Consider the following 22,775-nt stretch of genomic DNA (forward strand, 5'->3'; position numbering starts at 1 on the left):
TGGGATGGCCTTGGGTCAGCCAGAGCTCTCTTATCTGGGAGAACCGGGTTTGATTCCCCATTCCTCCACTTGCAGCTGCTGGAATGGGCTTGGGTCAGCCAGAGCTCTCTTATCTAGGAGTTTGATTCCCCATTCCTCCGCTCTCTTATCTAGGGTTTGATTCCCCATTCCTCCGCTTTCAGCTGCTGGGATGGCCTTGGGTCAGCCATAGCTCTCTTATCTGGGAGAACTGGGTTTGATTCCCCACTCTTTCACCTGCAGCTGCTGGAATGGCCTTGGGTCAGCCAGAGCTCTCTTATCTGGGAGAACCGGGTTTGATTCCCCACGCCTCCACTTGCAGCTGCTGGAATGGCCTTGGGTCAGCCAGAGCTCTTGCAGGAGTTGTCCTTGAAAGGGCAGCTTCTGCTAGAGCTCTCTCAGCCCCACCCACCTCACAGGATGTCTGTTGTGGAGGGAGAAGATAAAGGAGAGTGGGTCAGCCAGAGCTCTCTTATCTAGGAGTTTGATTCCCCATTCCTCCACTCTCTTATCTAGGGTTTGATTCCCCATTCCTCCGCTTTCAGCTGCTGGAATGGCCTTGGGTCAGCAAGAGCTCTCTTATCTGGGAGAACCGGGTTTGATTCCCCATTCCTCCACTTGCAGCTTCTGGAAAGGCCTTGGGTGAACCAGAGCTCTCTTACCTTGGAGAACCGGGTTTGATTCCCCACTCCTCCACTTGCAGCTGCTGGATTGGCCTTGGGTCAGCCATAGCTCTCTTATCTGGGAGAACTGGGTTTGATTCCCCACTCTTTCACCTGCAGCTGCTGGAATGGCCTTGGGTCAGCCAGAGCTTTCTTATCTGGGAGAACCAGGTTTGATTCCCCACGCCTCCACTTGCAGCTGCTGGAATGGCCTTGGGTCAGCCAGAGCTCTCACAGGAGTTGTCCTTGAAAGGGCAGCTTCTGCTAGAGCTCTCTCAGCCCCACCCACCTCACAGGATGTCTGTTGTGGGGGGAGAAGATAAAGGAGAGTGTAAGCTGCTCTGAGTCTCTGATTCAGAGAGAAGGGTGGGGTATAAATTGGCCATTCTTTTTCTCCTAGATATGAGTCCGCACACTTAACCACTACACCAAACTGGCTCTCAGCTTCCAGAACGAATGAGAGTTTCCAGAACAAATTAAAAATGAAGTCTAATTAATTGGGGGGGGGGCGGTATATGTAAGCTAAGCAAATTAGCATGCAAGACACCAGGAAAAATATTATTAGTTGGTTGAAGTTATGAAAGACATTGGCTTTGGTTTCCCAAAGAACTGTTTAGATTTCAAGTCTATGTGGTATTTAAATCAAAACTGAGGTGAAAAGTTACCATCTGGGCGGTAATAAGAAATGAAGTTGGACTCTGCATTATATTATAGTTTGCATGACTTTAACAAAAATTAGGGTTCTGAAAGTTATATATGCCACAGAAACTGCATTTATTTTAGCTATTGTTTCCAGAAATTGGCTGAGATATAAAACATGTTCAAGCCAGTGGGTTCATTTAAAAATTAAGGTTTTGCTCTCTTTTCATTTCATTGGAATATTATTTCAGCTGTCCCTGAGCAGTTTTTTTTTTTTAAATAATAATAATCATGCAGACAGAACAGGAATACAACCATTTATTTCAACTCCTTTAGAAGGTACTGAATTTATCTTGGATTTTCCAGGTAATGCTAAAGAAAAGCCATCTAGCAATAGCATTCAGTATTAGCTGCAGCTTTGGAATACTCTTCAAGGGTAGCCCCAAGTGGAGCACATTGCAGTAGTCTGGTCTAGGTATACTCAGGGCTTTTTTTTGTAGCAGGAACTCCTCTTCACATTAGGCCACATCCCCTGATGTAGCCGATCCTCCAAGAGCTTACAGTAGGCCCTGTACTAAGAGCCCTGTAAGCTCTTGGAGGATTGGCTACATCAGGGGGTGTGGCCTTAAATGCAAAGGAGTTCCTGCTACAAAAAAAGCCCTGGGTATAACTAAGGTATCACTGTGGCTGGATCAGAAATGGGCATAGTTGGTACATCAGACCAAGCTGGGCAAAGGCACTCCAACTCACAACAGCTGCTTCTTTTTATCTTCACAACAACCCTGGGAGGTAGACAGCATGCCTGGCTTGAGATCACCAAGTTTTTCATGGCGAGCACAGATTTTAAAAACCGACCTAGCGGAACACTTTAACCACTGTGACGCATCCTGGCACATGGTCTGCGTTTTGTGGGATTCTGAAGTTCAGAGACGAGGGGCAGTTTTTTGAAACAGAACAACGCTGGAGCAAAAGAAGTTGGCAGCGCGGGTGGTCTTAAGGGGATATACTTTCCATGTGTTGTTTTCCCCCCGTCCTCTTTCTCCAGAATATACTGGTGAGCTGGCACACGGATCAAAAACTTGGAATTCTGTATTGTGGAGATACAAGACGAGGAAAAGCCTGAGGGACGCCCAAAAGACCGCGACGGGAGGTAGCTTTGGGACAGATTCTGACATTTATACGTAACTCACAGCCCTCTTTTCCAAAATGCTCTCTGATTGCCCCGTTTCAAGAACATAATAACGAATACCTCAGTGAGCCAATACTTTGGGAGATGCGAACATAATCTTTCTAGCATTCAGTTCCCATCACTCAGAAACTAGAGACTCAGTGCTTCTTTTAGCCAAACTGTATTCAATCTGGACTACTTACAGCTCTGCGGGATTGTTTCGATTCCAGCGCAATTTAAGTTGTGAGTTCCCAAACTTCTTGAAATGCTGTGTGGGAGAGGAAACCTTATAGCCCAAGACGTTGGCTTCTTCTTCTTTCATCTGCTCATGGGCCGTACTGCTAAGAGCTGCGTTCCTCTGGATTCGTTGTTTTCCAAGGTCCTGGCGTCGAGGGACCATTTCTGGGTTGATTTTTGTTCCAGTTAATCCTCTCTCATGCTGTGGACCAGCAAAAAGACAAATAAGTGGGTTCTAGATCAAATCAAGCCTGCATTCTCCCTAGAACATGGTGTCAAATATGTGGCCCAGGGGCCAAATCAGGCCCCCAAGCAACTGGCTGTCATCTGCTTCCTTCTCCCTCTCTCTTGCTTCCTTCTGCATCACAGCAAGGCTTGCTCAATCGCACAGGAGCTACAGAGCAAACCTCTATTTTCTCCATTGGCTGAGGATTTTCCCTTGGGGAGGAAGAGGGGAGAAATAGCTTGCTGTGCCAGGTTCTCTCAATCGCACAGCAGAGCTACTGAGCTAAGTTTCTCTTCCTTCTATTGGCTGAGGCTCCTCCCCCTTCTGTTCCCCTGGGGGAGGAAAGACAGAGCTTCCTTTGCCCAGTTCCCTGGATCACACGGGAGAGATACAAGGAAAGCACCTTTAAGACCAATGAGTGCTAATCTTTTAAGCATGTTTTAAGCTTTTTAAAAAATCTTTTGTGTTTGTCTGTGTCCTTTATAAAGTTTATATCTCCGCTACCTGGCATTACATTTTACGACGCACACGGCCCGTCCTGACAAGGTCTCATTTATGTCAGATCCGGCCCTCATAACAAATGAGTTTGACACCCCTGCCCTAGAAGCTAAAATGACTCAACCAAGGGTATCTTTGGTCACATGGTGAGAAGTCCTGTAGTCACATTATGAGAACACAAGTCCCTGGAAAAGACAGTGATGCTAGGAAAAGATGGAGGCAGAAGGAAAAGAGGAAGACCTGACCGTAGATGGATGAACTCCATCACAGAAGCTGTGGCCCTCGGTGTCAAGCATGAGATTTCAAAATAACCAGTCCTTGGATTTTGAAACAAAGTTAGGTTTATTGATAATCCCTGTGGCTCATTCGAGCTGGAGATTGGAACTGATACTTTGTAACATTAGAATACATGCTTTAAGATGGCACATCAAAGATTCTATAAACAATACTACCTTCACGTATGAAATTCACACGCTGGGTCCCTTATCTATATTGCGACTAGCACTTCCTGGGTTCAGGCCTGGCTGAGCCTGAGAACGAGTCCCAGGAGGTCTTATCTTCAAAGAGGACATTCCTGCATCTGTTAGTAAAAGCGAAAGAAGAAAGGAGGGGGTTGCTACTTGGATGTGCCTTCATTTACTTCAGGGTTAGTAATAAGTCTAAAATCTGGATACTGTAATAGAGGGTAATTATACAGTGCTTGACACTCGGTCGACAAGACCTGAGCCAGGCTATTAACGAGGACGTTTTGAAGGCCATAAGTCAGAAGCGACTTGATGGTACATAACACACTGGTTAGAGCAGAGGTACCAAACATGCAGAAGAGCACTGGACCCATCCCAGTCCGGTTCTGTGAAACCAAAGCATTGTGGGACAAGATAGGTTGCTTACCAAGGGGTGGGAGATACTGCTCACCAGCGTTCCCTCTAAGCTGTGGAGTCTTGTGAGCAACAATTCTACTTCGTGAGCTACTGGCATTCAAGTTGTGAGCGACTGCAAATTTAGTTTGCTCTGCGGTCATCCTTTCTGAGCTGAGACAAAAAAGGTGTGAGCCAGAGGCTGAAAAACTGTGAGCTATCTCACACTAACTCAGCTTAGAGGGAACATTGCTATTCACAAAAAGCAGCTCGGAGCCTCTCTATATAATAGGGCTGCCAATTTCCAGGTCAGGCCTGGAGATCTGGTATTACAGCTGGTCTGCAGATGACAGAGGTCAGTTCCCCTGGAGAAAACAGTTGTTTTAGAGGCTGGACTCTATGGCATTGCCCCTGCTGAGGTCCCTCTTCTTTTCAAACCATGCCCTCCCCAGCCTCCACCCCCAAAATTTCTAGGTACTTCCCAATCCGGAGCTGGTAGCTATAGAATATAGCAGGGATGGCCAAAATTCAACTCGGGAGCCACGTGTGGCTCTTTCACACTTATTGTGTGGCTCTTCAAGCCTCCACTACCCCGTTGGCCAGCGTGGAGAAGGCATTTGTCTGTTTAAATCACTTCTCCAAGCCAAGCCAGCTGGTGCCTTGGAGAATGCATTTAAAGTTGCTTTCTTTCCACCCCTCCCTCTCTCCCTTCCTTCCTTCAAACATCTGACATTCATATCTTGAGGCTCTCAAACATCTGACGTTTATTCTATGTGGCTCTTACATTAAGTAAGAACATAAGAGAAGCCATGTTAGATCAGGCCAATGGCCCATCCAGTCCAACACTCTGTGTCACACAGTGGCAAAAATTTTTTTATATATACACACACATTGTGGCTAATAGCCCCTGATGGACCTCTGCTCCATATTTTTATCTAAACCCCTCTTGAAGCTGGCTATGCTTGTGGCTGCCACCACCTCCTGTGGCAGTGAATTCCACATGTTAATCACCCTTTGAGTGAAGAAGGACCTCCTTTTATCCGTTTTAATCCGACTGCTCAGCAATTTCATCGAATGGCCACGAGTTCTTGTATTGTGAGAAAGGGAGAAAAGTACCTCTTTCTCTACGTTCTCTACTTTCTACTTTCAGGTTTGGTCACCCCTGGTATATAGGACATTCTTTCTCCGTATAAAAGAGCCCCGTGGTGCAGAGTGGTAAAGCTGCAGTCCTGCAATCCTAAGCTCTGCTCACGACCTGAGTTCGATCCCCGGCAGTAGCTGGGTTTTCAGGTAGCCGGCTCGAGGTTGACTCAGCCTTCCATCCTTCCGAGGTGGGTCAAATGAGGACCCAGCTTGCTGGGGGGGGGGGGGAAGCGTAGATGACTGGGGAAGGCAATGGCAAACCACCCCGTAAAAAAGTCTGCCGTGAAAACGTGAAAGCGACATCAACCCAGTGTCGGAAGCAACTGGTGCTTGCACAGGGTACCTTTCCTTTTTTCTTCTCCGTATAACTTCTGGATTGTTGAAGTTGCAATGTGGCAGCGACACCTACTGATTCTGGGGAGAATTGCAGCCATTTCTTTTATTTCGGGAGTGGGGGGTGGATGCTCTGCTCTTTTGCTGACAGCTGCAAACTGTGATCTATTCAGTCCTTTAAAAGAAGAAGAAGATATTGGATTTATATCCCGCCCTCCACTCCGAAGAGTCTCAGAGCGGCTCACAATCTCCTTTACCTTCCTCCCCCACAACAGACACCCTGTGAGGTTGGTGGGGCTCAGAGGGCTCTCACAGCAGCTGCCCTTTCAAGGACAACCTCTGCCAGAGCTATTGCTGACCCAAGGCCATTCCAGCAGGTGCAAGTGGAGGAGTGGGGAATCAAACCCGGTTCTCCCAGATAAGAGTCTGCACACTTAACCACTACACCAAACCGGCTTTATTGTACGTAATACAGCTGTGGAAATGGAATTCACTCCATCTCTGAGACTAGGCTATGTATTTTGGAGGGTATTGTAGCCAAGTGTGGAGCCCTGCCTCGTTCACCCCCTCCTTTATGCATACCCAAGGGCCATCAAGCAGCAACGGACTTACAGTAACCCTAGCAAAGGACTTTCAAGGCAAGGGAGAAGCAGAGGTGATTGGCCATCACCTTCCTCTGCAGAGGCAACATCCCCCATCCAAGTACCAACCCGACTTAGCTTCTGAGAGCTGATGAGATCAGGCTGTTCTATGCTGTGATGTTCTAGCTCGGGTCCCCAACCCCCCCGGGCCGCGGACGGGTACCAGTCCGTGGCCTGTTAGCAACTGGGCTGTGAGTTGTATCATTATTTCATTATATATTACAATGTAGTAATAATACAGAGTACATCATGCGGAATGCTGGCCTGGATGAAGCAGAAGCTGAAACTAAGATTGCCAGGTGAAACATCAACGCCCTCAGATACGCAGATGACACCACTCTAATGGCAGAAAGTGAGGAGGACCTAAAGTACCTCTTGTTGAGGGTGAAAGAGGAGAGCGCAAAAGTAGGCTTGAAACTCAACATCAAAAAAACTAAGATCATGGCATCCGGCCCCATCACACCTTGGCAAATAGAAAGGGAAGACATGGAAGTAGTGACAGACTTCACATTTCTGGGATCCAAGATCACTGCAGATGGTGACTGTAGCCATGAAATTAAAAGACGTTTGCTCCTTGGGAGGACAGCTATGGCGAACCTGGACAGTATAATAAAAAGTAGAGACATCACCCTGCCAACAAAAGTCCGTATAGTCAAGGCAATGGTATTCCCAGTAGTAATGTTTGGCTGTGAGAGCTGGACCATAAGGAAGGCTGAGCGCAGAAGAATAGATGCTTTTGAGCTGTGGTGCTGGAGAAGACTCTTGAGAGTCCCTCGGACTGCAAGAAGATCCAATCAGTCAGTCCTAAGGGAAATCAACCCTGACTGTTCCCTGGAAGGTCAGATGCTGAAGCTGAAGCTCAAAGACTTTGGCCACCCAATGAGAAGGGAGCACTCCCTGGAGAAGACTCTTGAGAGTCCCTTGGACTGCAAGAAGATCCAATCAGTCCGTCCTAAGGAAAATCAATCAGACTGTTCCCTGGAAGGTCAGATGCTGAAGCTGAAGCTCAAAGACTTTGGCCACCCAATGAGAAGGGAGCAGTCCCTGGAGAAGACCCTGATGCTGGGAAAGACAGAAGGCAAAAGAAGAAGGGGACGGCTAAAGATGAGATGACTGGACAGCGTTACTGATGTAACAAACATGAATTTGAGCAGACTTCTTAGGATGGTGGAAGACAGGAGGGCCTGGCTTGACTTTGTCCATGGGTTTGCAAAGAGTCAGACTTGACTGTGCAACTGAACAACAAAGAAGAAGAAGACACCCTGTGAGGTAGGTGGAGCTGAGAGAGCTCTCCCCAGAAGCTGCCCTTTCAAGGACGACTCCTACGAGAGCTATGGCTGACCCAAGGCCATTCCAGCAGCTGCAAGTGGAGGAGTGGGCAATCAAACCTGGTTCTTCCAGATAAGAGTCCACGCACTTAACCACCACACCAAACTAATAGGTATAAAGTATCATCCCGAAACCATCACACACACACACGTGTGGTCCATGGAAAAATTGCCTTCCACAAATCAGGTCCCTGTTGCCAAAAAGGTTGGGGTCTGCTCTAGCTGGTTTGAAGACCCTTCCATAATACAGTATGCCACTACTGCTCTGGGACTCCTTCAGGAAGTGAAGAGCAGGGTATAAAAAACAACTCCTCCTCCTCCTCCTTCCTCTTCCTCTGCTAGTGGTCTTCCCTAAAGCTGCTAGATACACAAGAGTTACACATGTAAGAGATGCCAAGTCTAAACTGACTTACGTCGATCCCGGCAAGGGCCTTTCCAAGCAGGCGAGAAGCAGAGGTGGTTTGCTAATGCCTTCCTCTGCAGAGCCTTCCTTGGTGGTCTCCCATCCAAGATCCAGTGCTGCTGAGCTGAGATCAAGCTTTACAGCGCCGCCGTCTATCTCCCGACTCGTTTTTAGTACGCACAAGGAACGGGCATGAACCTTGCCACAAACCTAATTTTGTCACAAACATGGCCGGTTCGTGAGGCCTGTCGGAACGGGTGATGTGATTCCTTGAACTTCTGGGGGGAGCTGACAGTCAAGGCGTTTGGGAGGGGATATGGACTTCTGCAGTCTTGGAAGCACCTACAGTGACCCTCCAAAGCTTGACAGACAGATGTGGCTGCCAACAAGAGAGCTCCCATTCTGCTCTATGGGAGCAGAATGGATATCTACCCCCAGCTCACACCCAGCTCTTTTTACTTGGCAGGAGGCAGTTAGGCAGAGAGGGAGTTAAGAGTTAGAGGAAGAGGGAAGGAGGACAGTGGAAAGCGTAGGTGCTTCAGGGCTCTCTGAGGCGCCTGTCCCTCTGCTACAGCCAGGCAGAGGGGCGCAGCCCTCAAAATTCACCTCAGTGGGAGTTTTCAACATTTGTCCCAGACTGGGGTGGTGTCTGGTGGGCTTGGAGATTGGACCTATCACCAGAGCCAGTGGTGAAGTGCGCGGACTCTTATCTGGGAGAACAGGGGTGATTCCCCCCTCCTCCACTTGCAGCTGCTGGGATGGCCTTGGGTCAGCCATAGCTCTCTTATCTGGGAGAACCGGGTTTCTTGGAATGAGGCTTTTGGAACCTGTTGACCACAGAGTTCTGATTGGAGAAGGGTCACGGCACAGCGGTAGCCCACCTGCTTGGCATGAAGATGCCCTGGTCTCACCATATCTCAGAAGCTAAGCAGGGCCAACCCTCCACTTGCAGCTGCTGGGATGGCCTTGGGTCAGCCATAGCTCTCTTATCTGGGAGAACCGGGTTTGATTCTCCACTCCTCCACTTGCAGCTGATGGAATGGCCCTGGGTCAGCTGTAGCTCTGGGAGAGCTGTCCTTGAAAAGGCAGTTTCTGTCAGAGCTCTCTCAACCCCAACTGCCTCACAGGGTGTCTGTTGTGGGGGAAGGAGATAAAGGAGATTGTGAGCCACTCTGAGACTGATTCAGAGAGAAGGGCAGTGTATAAATCTGCAGTCTTCTTCCCCTTCTTCTCAGCCCCACCCACCCCACAGGGTGTCTGTTGTGAGGGGAGAAGATATAGGAGATTGTGAGCCCTTCTGAGTCTCTGATTCAGCTGCTGGATGAAAGCAGTACAAATACACCTATTTTGCAAACATCTGAAAAAGATGAAGAAGATATTGGATTTCTATCCCGCCCTCCACTCCGAAGAGTCTCAAAGCGGCTCACAATCTCCTTTCCCTTCCTCCCCCACAACAGACACCATGTGAGGTAAATGAAGATATTGGATTTATATCCCGCCCTCCACTCTGAAGAGTCTCAGAGCGGCTCACCATCTCCTTTACCTTCCTCCCCCACAACAGGCACCCTGTGAGGCGGGTGGGGCTGGAGAGGGCTCTCACAGCAGCTGCCCTTTCAAGGACAACCTCTGCCAGAGCTATGGCTGACCCAAGGCCATGCTTGCAGGTGCAAGTGGAGGAGTGGGGAATCAAACCCGGTTCTCCCAGATAAGAGTCCGCACACTTAACCATTACTCCAAACCGGCTCTCTGACTAAAACCAAGGGACTAATCTGACTAAAACCAAGAGTTCATGAGGCATGACATAAATCCTCAGTCATTAAAGGGAACACATAAAGAAAAGGCAGTAGGTAAGGGAAGATACATATGACCTACAAGCAGTTTAAAAAGACCATAAAGACAGATAGCAAATGAGTACACAGAGATAAAATCCCTCCCCTTCCCCAACCATTTGCCTCCAGCCTGATCAGTTTAAAGCTTAAGTCCACTAAAGTCTACTGCAGACAACACCCAAACATCACAGGGAGATTTCTGATTCACATCACGCATTTGTGCATTTCTAAGAACTACCACATGGCATGTTTTCTTGGTAACTGCAGTCTCGGGAATCCATCTCAGGAATTCTGCAATAATTTCATGTCTTTGTAGCCCATGGCAATTGTACTTGGAATGAGGCTTTTGGAACCTGTTGACCACAGAGTTCTGATTGGAGAAGGGTCACGGCACAGCGGTAGCCCACCTGCTTGGCATGAAGATGCCCTGGTCTCACCATATCTCAGAAGCTAAGCAGGGCCAACCCTGGCACGTACTTGGGAAGGAGACCTCCGAAGGAATACCAGGTCCGGGATGCAGAGGCAGGCATATCAAGCCTCCTCTCTGAAAAACGTCCAGGCCCCTGTAGGGGTTACCGGAGGTCACACTGACCTCTAGGCATGCAAGCGTGCACGCACACACACAAACACACAACACTTTTTTAAAAACTGAGAAATGCAAAGATAAATTTTGAAGAAGAAGAAGATATTGGATTGATATCCCACCCTCCACTCCGAATTTCAGAGTCTCAGAGCGATCACAATCTCCTTTATTTTCCTTCCCCACAACAGACACCCTGTGAGCTGGGTGGAGCTGAGAGAGCTCTTACAGCAGCTGCCTTTTCAAGGACAACTCCTACAAGAGCTATGGCTGACCCAAGGCCATTCCAGCAGCTGCAAGCGGAGGAGGGGGGAATCAAACCCGGTTCTCCCAGATAAGAGAGCTATAGCTGACCCAAGGCCATTCCAGCAGCTGCAAGCGGAGGAGTGGGGAATCAAACCTGGTTCTCCCAGATAAGAGTCAGCACACTTCACCACTACACCAAACTGGGTCTCAGCACCTGCATCTTGATGGACTGAAAGCTGCCAGTCACTAAGAAGGAAAGTGATGCACACACATGTGTAAAACTGTGCTTTGGTGCACAAGAGTTCGGAATCTAGGACTGGATTTTCAGGTCCACTGCAAAACACTCTACTACAGCGGTCTCCAGCCTTTTTGGCACCAGGGACCAGTTTTGTAGAAGACAATTTTTCTACAGACTGGGGTTGGGGATGGTTTCGGGATGATACAATTGTGCACTATATTTCTATTAGCTTGGTGTGGTGGTTAAGTGCGCAGACTCTTATCTTGGAGAACCGGGTTTGATTCCCGACTCCTCCGCTTGCAGCTGCAGGAATGGCCTTGGGTTAGCCTTAGCTCTCGTAGGAGTTGTCCTTGAAAGGGCAGCTTCATGGGAGAACTCTCTCAGCCCCACCCACCTCACATGGTGTCTGTTGTGGGGGAGGAAGATAACAGAGATTGTGAGCCACTCTGACATTCGGAGTAGAGGGCAGGATATAAATCCAATGTCATTGTCATCTTATTATTATTAAAAAGATAAAAAGGTAAAGGTAGTCCCCCGTGCAAGCACCAGTCATTTTTGACTCTGGGGTGACGCTGCTTCACGACGTTTTCACGGCAGACTTTTTACGGGGTGGTTGGCCATTTCCTTCCCCAGTCATCTACACTTCCCCCCCAGCAAGCTGGGTAGTCATTTTACCGACCTTGGAAGGATGGAAGGTGAGTCAACCTCGAGCCAGCTACCTGAACCAGCTTCTGCTGGGATTGATCTTAGCCCCAGTTAAGAAGGGTCAATAAAAAGTGAATCGATAGCCAACCTCGGTGACAACAAGGCGGGTCAAGAGAGGGACGGGTCTCGTTTGGGGTCTGTCCAAGTGGATTGCCACCGCCCACCCGGCCTTTTTCATCAGAGGGAGAAGGAAAAGCCGTTCAGTCCTCTCGGGTTATTAAGGCACTTCATGGGAGCGGCTTCTATTAAAACAGCTCGTGGGAGTAACAGCAAGTTAAAAATTAAAACGGGGCAGGGGAGTAAAGTTTTACCTCAAAAGCGATGACCCTTGTGGAAAATTAACCGATGAGGATGGGCGGCAGAGCTGGGCTATTGCTAGAGGAGCAGAATGGCTGGCATAGTCGAGGGAGTCCGGCATGGGGAGTGGGGACCAGTTTGTCTTGAGCAAGTGGCACTGCCGGCTAGATCTAAGCAAGCCCTATGAAACGCCCCGCAGGTGCATGGCCCAGAACCAGCTGTCAGTCGCACCGACCTAGGAGGAGTTGCCAGGAACCTTTCCCTGTGCTAGCTGATTGGCTTGGTGAAAGAACGGGTCAAGGTTCGTTTGGACCATAAGCACGTGACACGGGGTCTTTTGGCAAGACGGGACTTCCCAGTCAAGAAACTGACATACACGAGCGGAGAGTCTTTTTATGAACTTTAATTCTGTCTTTGCACATTATGTTAGTGTTATATGAATTTTTGTAGAATAGAATGAACTTTTGTAGAGGTGTAATGAATTGTATTGTAACAGTGCTGAATTTCCCCTTGAATATATGTTGTTGAATTGTGAAGTATTTTCAGGATTCTTTCGTTATCTTTTCCACATTATTTGTTGTTATTTCATTCTTCATTGTGGGACTCTAAGCTTCATCATTAGTAAATGAGTTTAGGCAGCAAACTCCGGAAAGTAGCGACACAGTCAATTTTCTCATCTGGAGAATCAGTGCCTGATCAAAAGGTCACAGATGAGATTCCTTTTAAAAGAAACTTAGCAGACCTTGGATGGAAGAGGGCTATGGGGGGGGGGGCATTGTGGCAAAGTCACGATTTGTCAAAGTGGACAGTTGTGCTGGTCTGAAGCAAAAGAACAAAGTAGGAGCGAAAGTGTCAAACTTAAATAAGGAATATTGGTTGTTTATCTCATTATGAGAGATAAAGATAGAGCGAAAGTGTCAAACTTAAATAAGGAATATTGGTTGTTTATCTCATTATATAGACTAAACCCATCTTCCACGATATTCTATTCTACTATATTCTATTTTTGTGTGTTGGCAAACTGTAGGGGTGGCTGAAAGCCTGTTCCTCTCCTCTAAATTTGGTATTTCAGAATCGACCCTGCTTACCTTCTGAGATCTGACGAGATCGGGCTTGCCTGGGTCATACATCAGAGGGAGAAGGAAAAGCCGTTCAGTCCTCTCGGGTTATTAAGGCATGTTATAAGCCGCCCTGAGACACTTAGGTGAGAAGGGCAGGGTATAAATCTTAATATAAATAAATATAAATAAAAATAAATAAATACAGGTTAGGTCTTTCTTAACTGCTTTATTTTTGCAGTCCCAAGCAGCTTATCATAAAGGGCTGCAGAACGCAGATCCCCAGATTTCTGGGATCCATTTTATAAGGCGGGATTGACCTTTTTGTTGGCATATGAGACCTTCCAAACCGAGAGGAGAATTTGCCGAGTCCTACTACGAACATGTGTGAAATGTCCCCGATGAATATTCAGAAAACAAAATCTGTTGTTCTGGCGAACTCTCGTTTCACATGGGGTTCTGATTACTTCTTGATTCCCAAAGGCAACGAAATGGAACTGAATTTCAGAAATGTTTGGGGGGAAAACAACATTTCTGTCCAACTTTTCTTAGGTATGCAAACTTTCATGGGTTGCTTGTGTTTTGGGTTTGCAAACTTAGAGCCAGCGTGGGATGAATTCGCTGCTTTCCTGTGAGGCCCAGGGCTGCTCAGCAAGGGAGAGAAATGCGAGGGGTTCAAGCTTACGAATTCTAGCACAGGGGGGGCCAAACTTGCTTAACGTAAAAAAAGAGCCACATAGAGTAAATGTCAGATGTCTGAAAGCCGCAAGACATGAATGTCAGATGTTTGAGAACCACAAGACAGAAACAAGGAAGGAAGGAAGGAAGGAAGGAAGGAAGGAAGGAAGGAAGGAAGGAAGGAAGGAAGGAAGGAAGGCAAATAGATGAGGAGGAAGAAGTGGAAAGAATGCAACTTTAACTTTAAATGCATTCTCTAAGCTGCTGGGCTGTTTGGTTTGGAAGTGATTGAAAGAGACAAATGTCTTCTCCAAGTCGGACAGTAGGGTGGTGGGGGCTTTGAGAGCCACACAATATGTGTAAAAGGGCCACACGTGGCTCCTGAGGCACAGCTTGGCCACTCCTGTTCTAGCACTACAGGATCTTCTAGGGCAGAGTTCCTCAATGTGGTGCCATTGAGCACCATGGAGCCCTCCCATACTTTCTTCCAGGATTTTCAGAAAGCGTAAGGCAGTGTGTGCTTGGTATCGGCTGCCTTTATTCAAATGAAAGGATTTTCCATGGCCTTTTATTGTCGCAGGAACTCCTTTGCATATTAGGCCACACACCCCTGATGTAGCCAATCCTCCAAGAGCTTCCACGGCTCTTAGTACAGGACCTACTGTAAGCTCTTGGAGGATTGGCTACATCCGGGGTGTGTGGCCTAATATGCAAAGGAGTTCCTGCTACAATAGAAGCCCTGGATAAGTCCTTGGGCTTTTCATAGAAGGGATGTGGTTCCATTTCTCTCTCAAGCTTTCTTTCTTTATAGGCAGAGTGTGGAAGGAGCTATTGCATTCAGCTGCAGCTCCAGTGGCAGCCAAAGGGTGATTAACACATGAAATTCACTGCCACAGGAGGCGGCGGCAGCTACAAGCATAGACGGCTTCAAGAGGGGATTGGATCAACATATGGAGCAGAGGTCCATCAGTGGCTATTAGCCGCAAGGTGTAGATGGAACTCTCTGCCTGGGGCAGTGATGCTCTGTATTCTTGGTGTTTGGGGGGCAACAGTGGGAGGGCTTCTAGTGTCCTAGCCCCACTGATGGACCTCCTGATGGCACCTGGGTTTTTTGGCCACTGTGTGACACAGAATGGATGGGCCATTGGCCTGATCCAACAGGGCTTCTCTTACATTTGGCTCCCCCTACTGCAGCAGCCATTTTGGGTGGTACCCAACATTCCAGATGTGCCCATGGGCTCAAAAAGTTTGGGGAGCCCTACTCTTAAGCATCAGGTGAGCACAGAGAACCAAAACCATCCCTTGGTCTGCTATATCTCTCCCCGCCCCCCTACGGAAGCCTTCCTGCCCCCATTCCCCTGGCGGCCTTAGCTTCAGCCTCCTCGGTTTTGTCCTGCCCTGTTTTGCATCACACCTTGGATCTCAAGCCAACAGACTTCCCAGTTTGGAGAAGGCATTTCTCTTTTTAAATCACTTCTCCAAGCCAGCTGGTGGCTTGGAGAATGCATTTCAAGTTAAAGTTGCTTCTTTCCACCTCCCCTCCTCCTCCATCTTCCTCTCCTCTAAATTTGGTATTTCAAGGATAGTCTCCCATCCAAGCAGCTTATCATAAAGGGCTGCAGAACGCAGATCCCCAGATCTCTGGGACCCATTTTATAAGGCGGGATTGACCTTTTTGTTGGCAGATGAGACCTTTCAAACCGAGAGGAGGAGAATTTGCCAAGTCCTACTACGAACATGTGTGAAATGTCCCCGATGAATATTCAGAAAACAAAATCTGTTGTTCTGGCGAACTCTCATTTCACATGGGGTTCTGATTACTTCTTGATTCCCAAAGGCAACGAAATGGAACTGAATTTCAGAAATGTTTGGGGGGAAAATAACATTTCCGTCCAACTTTTCTTAGGTATGCAATCTTAGGTTTGCAAACTTAGAGCCAGCATGGGACAAATTCGCTGCCTGCCTGTGAGGCCCAGGGCCGCTCAGCAAGGGGGAGAAATGCAACGGGTTCAAGCTTATGCATTCTAGCACAAGGGTGGCCCAACTTGCTAAACGTAAGGGCCACATAGAGTAAATGTCAGATGTCTGAAAGCCGCAAGACATGAATGTCAGATGTTTGAGAACCACAAGACAGAAACAAGGAAGGAAGGAAGGAAGCAAGGAGGGAAGGAAGGGAGGGAGAGACGGAGGGAGGAAGAGAGGGAGGGAGGGAGGAAGGAAAGGAGGAAGGAAGGGAGGGAGGGAGGGAGGGAGGAAGAAGGGAGGGAGGAAGAAGGGAGGAAGGAAGGCAAATAGATGAGGAGGAAGAAGTGGAAAGACTGCAACTTTAACTTTAAATGCATTCTCTAAGCTGCTGGGCAGCTTGGTTTGGAAGTGATTCAAAGAGACAAATGTCTTCTCCAAGTCGGACAGTAGGGTGGAGGGGGCTTATGGTCCAAACGAACCCTGACCCGTTCTTTCACCAAGCCAATCAGCTAGCACAGGGAAAGGATCCTGGCAACTCCTCCTGGGTCGGTGCCACTGACAGCTGGTTCTGGGCCAAGCACCTGCAGGGCGTTTCATCGGGCTTGCTTAGATCTAGCCGGCAGTGCCGCTTGCTCGAGACAAACTGGTCCCCACTCCCCATGCCGGGCTCACTCTACTATGCCAGCCATTCTGCTCCTCTAGCAATAGCCCAGCTCTGCCGCCCATCCTCATGGGTTAATTTTCCACAAGGGTCATCGCTTTTGAGGTAAAACTTTACCCCCCTGCCCCGTTTTAATTTTTAACTTGCTGTTACTCCCATGAGCTGTTTTAATAACCCGAGAGTAATAGTAGTAATAATAATAATAAGTCGAGCCCTGCGGCACAGAGTGGTAAAGCTGCAGTACTGCAGTCGGAGCCTTCTGCTCACGACCGGAGTTCGATCCCAGTGGAAGCTGTTTCAGGTAGCTGGCTCAAGGTTGGCTCAGCCTTCCATCCTTCCGAAGTTGGTAAAATGAGTACCCAGCTTGCTGGGGGGAAAGCGTAGATGACTGGGGAAGGCAATGGCAAACCACCCCATAAAAAGTCTGCCGTGAAAACATTGTGAAAGCAACGTCACCCCAGTGTCTGAAACGACTGGTGCTTGCACGGGGGACTACCTTTACCTTTTTATCTTTTTAATAATAATAAGACGACAATGACATTGGATTTATATCCTGCCCTCTATTCTGAATGTCAGAGTGGCTCACAATCTCTTTTATCTTCCTCCTCCACAACAGACCCCCTGTGAAGTGGTTGGGGCTGAGACAGCTCTCCCAAGAAGCTGCCCTTTCAAGGACAACTCCTACGAGAGCTAAGGCTAATCCAAGGCCATTCTGGCACCTGCAAGTGGAGGAGTGGGGAATCAAACCCGGTTCTCCAAGATAAGAGTCTGCGCACTTAATCAGCACACCAAGCTAATAGAAATAAAGTGTACAATTGTATCATCCCGAAACCATCCCCCACCCCAGTCCGTGGAAAAATTGTCTTCTACAAAACTGGTCCCTGGTGCCAAAAAGGTTGGGGACCGCTATAGTAGAGTGTTTTGCAGTGGACCTGAAAATCCAGTCCTAGATTCTGAACTCTTGTGCACCAAAGTACAATTTTACACCAGTGTGTGCATCACTTTCCTTCTCAGTGACTGGCAGCTTTCAGTCCATCAAGATACAGGTGCTGAGACCCAGTTTGGTGTAGTGGTGAAGTGTGCGGACTCTTATCTGGGAGAACCAGGTTTGATTCCCCACTCCTCCACTTGCAGCTGCTGGAATGGCCTCAGGTCAGCCAGAGCTCTCTTATCTGGGAGAACCGGGTTTGATTTCCCCCTCCTCCACTTGCAGCTGCTGGAATGGCCTCGGGTCAGCCAGAGCTCTCTTATCTGGGAGAACCGGGTCTGATTCCCCACTCCTCCACTTGCAGCTGCTGGAAGGGCCTTGGGTCAGCCATAGCTCTCGTAGGAGTTGTCCTTGAAAGGCAGCTGCTGTGAAAGCTCTCTCAGCCCCATGCACCTCACAGGGTGTCTGTTGTGGGGAAGGAAAATAAAGGAGATTATAAACGCTCTGAGACTCTGAAATTCGGAGTAGAGGGCGGAATATCAATCCAATATCTTCTTCTTCAAAATTTCTTTGCATTTCTCAAAGTTTTTAAAAAAGTGTTGTCTGTTTGTGTGTGTGCTTGCACGCTTAAATGCCTAGAGGTCAGTGTGACCTCCGGTAACCCCTACAGGGGCATGGACGTTTTTCAGAGAGGAGGCTTGATATGCCTGCCTCTGCATCCCGGACCTGGTATTCCTTTGGAGGTCTCCTTTCCAAGTACGTGCCAGGGTCGGCCCTGCTTAGCTTCTGAGATATGGTGAGACCAGGGCATCTTCATGCCAAGCAGGTGGGCTGCCACTGTGCCATGACCCTTCTCCAATCAGAACTCCGTGGCCAACAAGTTCTAAAAGCCTCATTCCCAGTACAATTGCCATGGGCTACAAAGACATGAAATTATTGAAGAATCCCTGAGATCGATTCCTGAGACTGCAGTTACCAACAAAACATGCCATGTGGTACTTCTTAGGGAAAGGAAAGGTCCCCTGTGCAATCACCAGTCGTTTTCGACTGGGATGACGTTGCTTTCACAACATTTTCACGACAGACTTTTGACGGGGTGGTTTGCCATTGCCTTCCCCAGTCATCTACACTTTCCCCCCAGCAAGCTGGGGACTCATTTGACCCACCTCGGAAGGATGGAAGGCTGAATGAACCTCGAGCCGGCTACCTGAAACCAGCTTCCGGTGGGATCGAACTCAGGCCGTGAGCAGAGCTTAGGGCTGCAGTACTGCAGCTTTACCACTCTGCGCCACAGGGCTCTTTTCTTTATCAGTATTTTCTTTATCAATAGTAAACAAAACATGCCATGTGGTAGTTCTTAGACATGCACAAATGCCTCATGTGAATCAGAAATCTCCCTGTGATGTTTGGGTGTTGTCTGCAGTAGACTTCAGTGGACTTTAGCTTTAAACTGATCAGGCTGGAGGCAAATGGTTGGGGAAGGGGAGGGATTTTATCTCTGTGTACTCATTTGCTATCTGTCTTTATGGTCTTTTTAAACTGCTTGTAGGTTATATGTATCTTCTTTTACCTATTGCCTTTTCTTTATGTGTTCCGTTTATTGGCTGAGGATTTATGTCATGCCTCATAAACTCTTGGTTTTAGTCAGATTAGTCTCTTGGTTTTCGTCAGATGTTTGCAAAACAGGCGTATTTGTACTGCTTTCATCCAGCAGCTGACCCGCAGCGATTGGCATCAGCTGACATTCCTACACAGTCTTCAAGGGTAGCCCCATGTACAGCATGTCGCAGTAATCTAGTCTCACAGTTACTGCAGCATGGATCAGCATGGCCGGGTTGACTGCGTCCAAATATTTGAATTTATAAACCAAAGGAAGATGTGGAGAAATGCATTTCTGGCTGTTTTGCTTTCCTGGCTTCTCCGATGCGGATTGTCAACTCCTTGACTGAGTCCAGTACAGCAATGATAAATTTGGCTCTGACGAAAATCGGGAAGGTTATGTCCTCTAAGGCATCAGCCCTCCCAACTGACATCTCCGTCATGTCAGGATTCAACTTGACAAGTTAGTTACCTCCATATGTCAATAAATCTTCTCTCCTCCCCACTCCCTTTATAAAAGGGCTTGATATGTGGAACAAAAGCAATTGACCTCCTCTTTAGCGTGTCTCTTCACCATCAAAGGATAATAGCGAGGAGTAAACAGAATTGCCTGTGTTGGAAGATGAGGAAACTGTTTGGTTTGGCCGGATCATCACCAGGGATGCATTTTCCTTTCTCCACTTAGTTGCAACATAATTTTAAAAAAAATTGAGACTCTCCGAAGCCCTTGCAGCCAAATCCGTTTCTATTCGAGGAGCTGTGGGTATGTCCGGGGGAACAGAGAAGATGACCGCGGTGTAGAGTTGGGAGCGGCAAAACTAATAAATCAAACCAATGCGCATTGCTTTTTCCCACAGCGCAAGGGTCGGACTTCTCTGTCATTTTCAACCAGCGGCTGCAGACTCCAGCAGGACATGGCTTCTTCGGGGTTGGCCCTCCTCAGCCCGTACGAGACGCTCGTGCTCCTTGGCTTGGCGGTCTTCGCCCTGCTCTTGTATCTGAGGAGCTCCAGAAGACCCTCTCGGAACCTGCCTCCTGGCCCTCCTCCGCTCCCACTCATTGGTAATCTCCACCTGATAAATATTAAGCGGCAAGATAAATCATTTATGAAGGTAAGACTCCCCACCCCCTGTTTTGACTTCCTTTCAAAGCTTTTGGAGAGCCAGTTTGGTGTAGTGGTTAAGTGTGCGGACTCTTATCACGAAGAACCGGGTTTGATTCCCCACTCCTCCACTTGCACCTGCTAGCATGGCCTTGGGTCAGCCAGAGCTCTCTTATCTGGGAGAACCGGGTTTGATTCCCCACTCCTCCACTTGCAGCTGCTGCAATGGCCTTGGGTCAGCCACAGCTCTCTTATCTGGGAGAACTGGGTTTGATTCCCCACTCCTCCACTTGCAGCTGCTGGAATGGCCTTGGGTCAGCCACAGCTCTCTTATCTGGGAGAACCGGGTTTGATTCCCCTCTCCTCCACTTGCACCTGCTGGAATGGCCTTGGGTCAGCCATAGCTCTCTTATCTGGGAGAACCGGGTTTGATTCCCCACTCCTGCACTTGCAGTTGCTGGAATGGCCTTGGGTCAGCCGAGCTCTCTTATCTGGGAGAACCGGGTTTGATTCCCCACTCCTCCACTCGCACCTGCTAGCATGGCCTGGGTCAGCCAGAGCTCTCTTATCTGGAAGAACCGGGTTTGATTCCCCACTCCTCCACTTGCAGCTGCTGGAATGGCCTTGGGTCAGCCAGAGCTCTCTTATCTGGGAGAACCGGGTTTGATTCCCCACTCCTCCCCTTGCAGCTGCTGCAATGGCCTTGGGTCAGCCACAGCTCTCTTATATGGGAGAACTGGGTTTGATTCCCCACTCCTCCACTTGCAGCTGCTGGAATGGCCTTGGGTCAGCCACAGCTCTCTTATCTGGGAGAACGGGGTTTGATTCCCCTCTCCTCCACTTGCACCTGCTGGAATGGCCTTGGGTCAGCCATAGCTCTCTTATCTGGGAGAACCGGGTTTGATTCCCCACTCCTGCACTTGCAGTTGCTGGAATGGCCTTGGGTCAGCCGAGCTCTCTTATCTGGGAGAACCGGGTTTGATTCCCCACTCCTCCACTTGCACCTGCTAGCATGGCCTGGGTCAGCCAGAGCTCTCTTATCTGGAAGAACCGGGTTTGATTCCCCACTCCTCCACTTGCAGCTGCTGGAATGGCCTTGGGTCAGCCAGAGCTCTCTTATCTGGGAGAACCGGGTTTGATTCCCCACTCCTCCACTTGCACCTGCTGGAATGGCCTTGGGTCAGCCAGAGCTCTCTTATCTGGGAGAACCCGGTTTGATTCCCCACTCCTCCACTTGCAGCTGCTGGAATGGCCTTGGGTCAGCCAGAGCTCTCTTATCTGGGAGAACCGGGTTTGATTCCCCACTCCTCCACTTGCAGCTGCTGGAATGGCCTTGGGTCAGCCAGAGCTCTCTTATCTGGGAGAACCGGGTTTGATTCCCCACTCCTCCACTTGCAGCTGCTGGAATGGCCTTGGGTCAGCCAGAGCTCTCTTATCTGGGAGAACCGGGTTTGATTCCCCACTCCTCCACTTGCAGCTGCTGGAATGGCCTTGGGTCAGCCAGAGCTCTCTTATCTGGAAGAACCGGGTTTGATTCCCCACTCCTCCACTTGCAGCTGCTGGAATGGCCTTGGGTCAGCCAGAGCTCTCTTATCTGGGAGAGAACCGGATTTGATTCCCCACTCCTCCACTTGCAGCTGCTGGAATGGCCTTGGGTCAGCCATCGCTCTCTTATCTGGGAGAACCGGGTTTGATTCCCCACTCCTTCACTTGCAGCTGCTGGAATGGCCTTGGGTCAGCCATCGCTCTCTTATCTGGGAGAACCGGGTTTGATTCCCCACTCCTCCACTTGCAGCTGCTGGAATGGCCTTGGGTCAGCCAGAGCTCTCTTATCTGGGAGAACCAGGTTTGATTCCCCACTCCTCCACTTGCAGCTGCTGGAATGGCCTTGGGTCAGCCAGAGCTCTCTTATCTGGGAGAACCAGGTTTGATTCCCCACTCCTCCACTTGCAGCTGCTGGAATGGCCTTGGGTCAGCCAGAGCTCTCTTATCTGGGAGAACCAGGTTTGATTCCCCACTCCTCCACTTGCAGCTGCTGGAATGGCCTTGGGTCAGCCATCGCTCTCTTATCTGGGAGAACCGGGTTTGATTCCCCACTCCTCCACTTGCAGCTGCTGGAATGGCCTTGGGTCAGCCAGAGCTCTCTTATCTGGGAGAACCAGGTTTGATTCCCCACTCCTCCACTTGCAGCTGCTGGAATGGCCTTGGGTCCGCCAGAGCTCTCTTATCTGGGAGAACCAGGTTTGATTCCCCACTCCTCCACTTGCAGCTGCTGGAATGGCCTTGGGTCAGCCAGAGCTCTCTTATCTGGGAGAACCAGGTTTGATTCCCCACTCCTCCACTTGCAGCTGCTGGAATGGCCTTGGGTCAGCCACAGCTCTGGCAGAGGTTGTCCTTGATAGGGCAGCTTCTGGGAGAGCCCTCTCCAGCCCCACCCACCTCACAGGGTGTCTGTTGTGGGGGAGGAAGGAAAAGGAGATTGTGAGCCGCTCTGAGACTCTTTGGAGTAGAGGGCGGGATATAAATCCAATATCATCATCATCATCTTTTCACTGCTTAGATGCTTCCCAAGTTCAGATGTGATTTTTAAAATTCTCGGGTACTATATCAGAAGTCCAGCAGACCAAAATCTTAAATCTCTTTAAATGTGGGTCCAGTAGCACCTGAGTTATTTATTTACTTCATTCCTACCTCACCTTTCTCCCCATGGTAGAAAATTATCCCCTAGGTCAATGG

The 22,775-nt window shown here is 48.9% G+C and overlaps 1 protein-coding gene across 1 annotated transcript in view; it reads left to right on the forward strand.

The window, feature by feature from the left end:
- Window positions 1-19,800: 19,800 nt before the first annotated feature.
- LOC132588194 (cytochrome P450 2W1) overlaps window positions 19,801-22,775 on the forward strand; it is a 38,841-nt gene continuing 35,866 nt past the window's right edge. Inside the window, exon 1 of the mRNA XM_060260540.1 lies at window positions 19,801-20,049. Coding sequence (XP_060116523.1) covers window positions 19,852-20,049 — 198 coding nt within the window. The 5' untranslated portion in view covers window positions 19,801-19,851. The remainder of the gene's footprint in view (window positions 20,050-22,775) is intronic.

Source organism: Heteronotia binoei, chromosome 20, assembly GCF_032191835.1.
Source record: "Heteronotia binoei isolate CCM8104 ecotype False Entrance Well chromosome 20, APGP_CSIRO_Hbin_v1, whole genome shotgun sequence".
Classification (NCBI taxonomy): domain Eukaryota; kingdom Metazoa; phylum Chordata; class Lepidosauria; order Squamata; family Gekkonidae; genus Heteronotia; species Heteronotia binoei.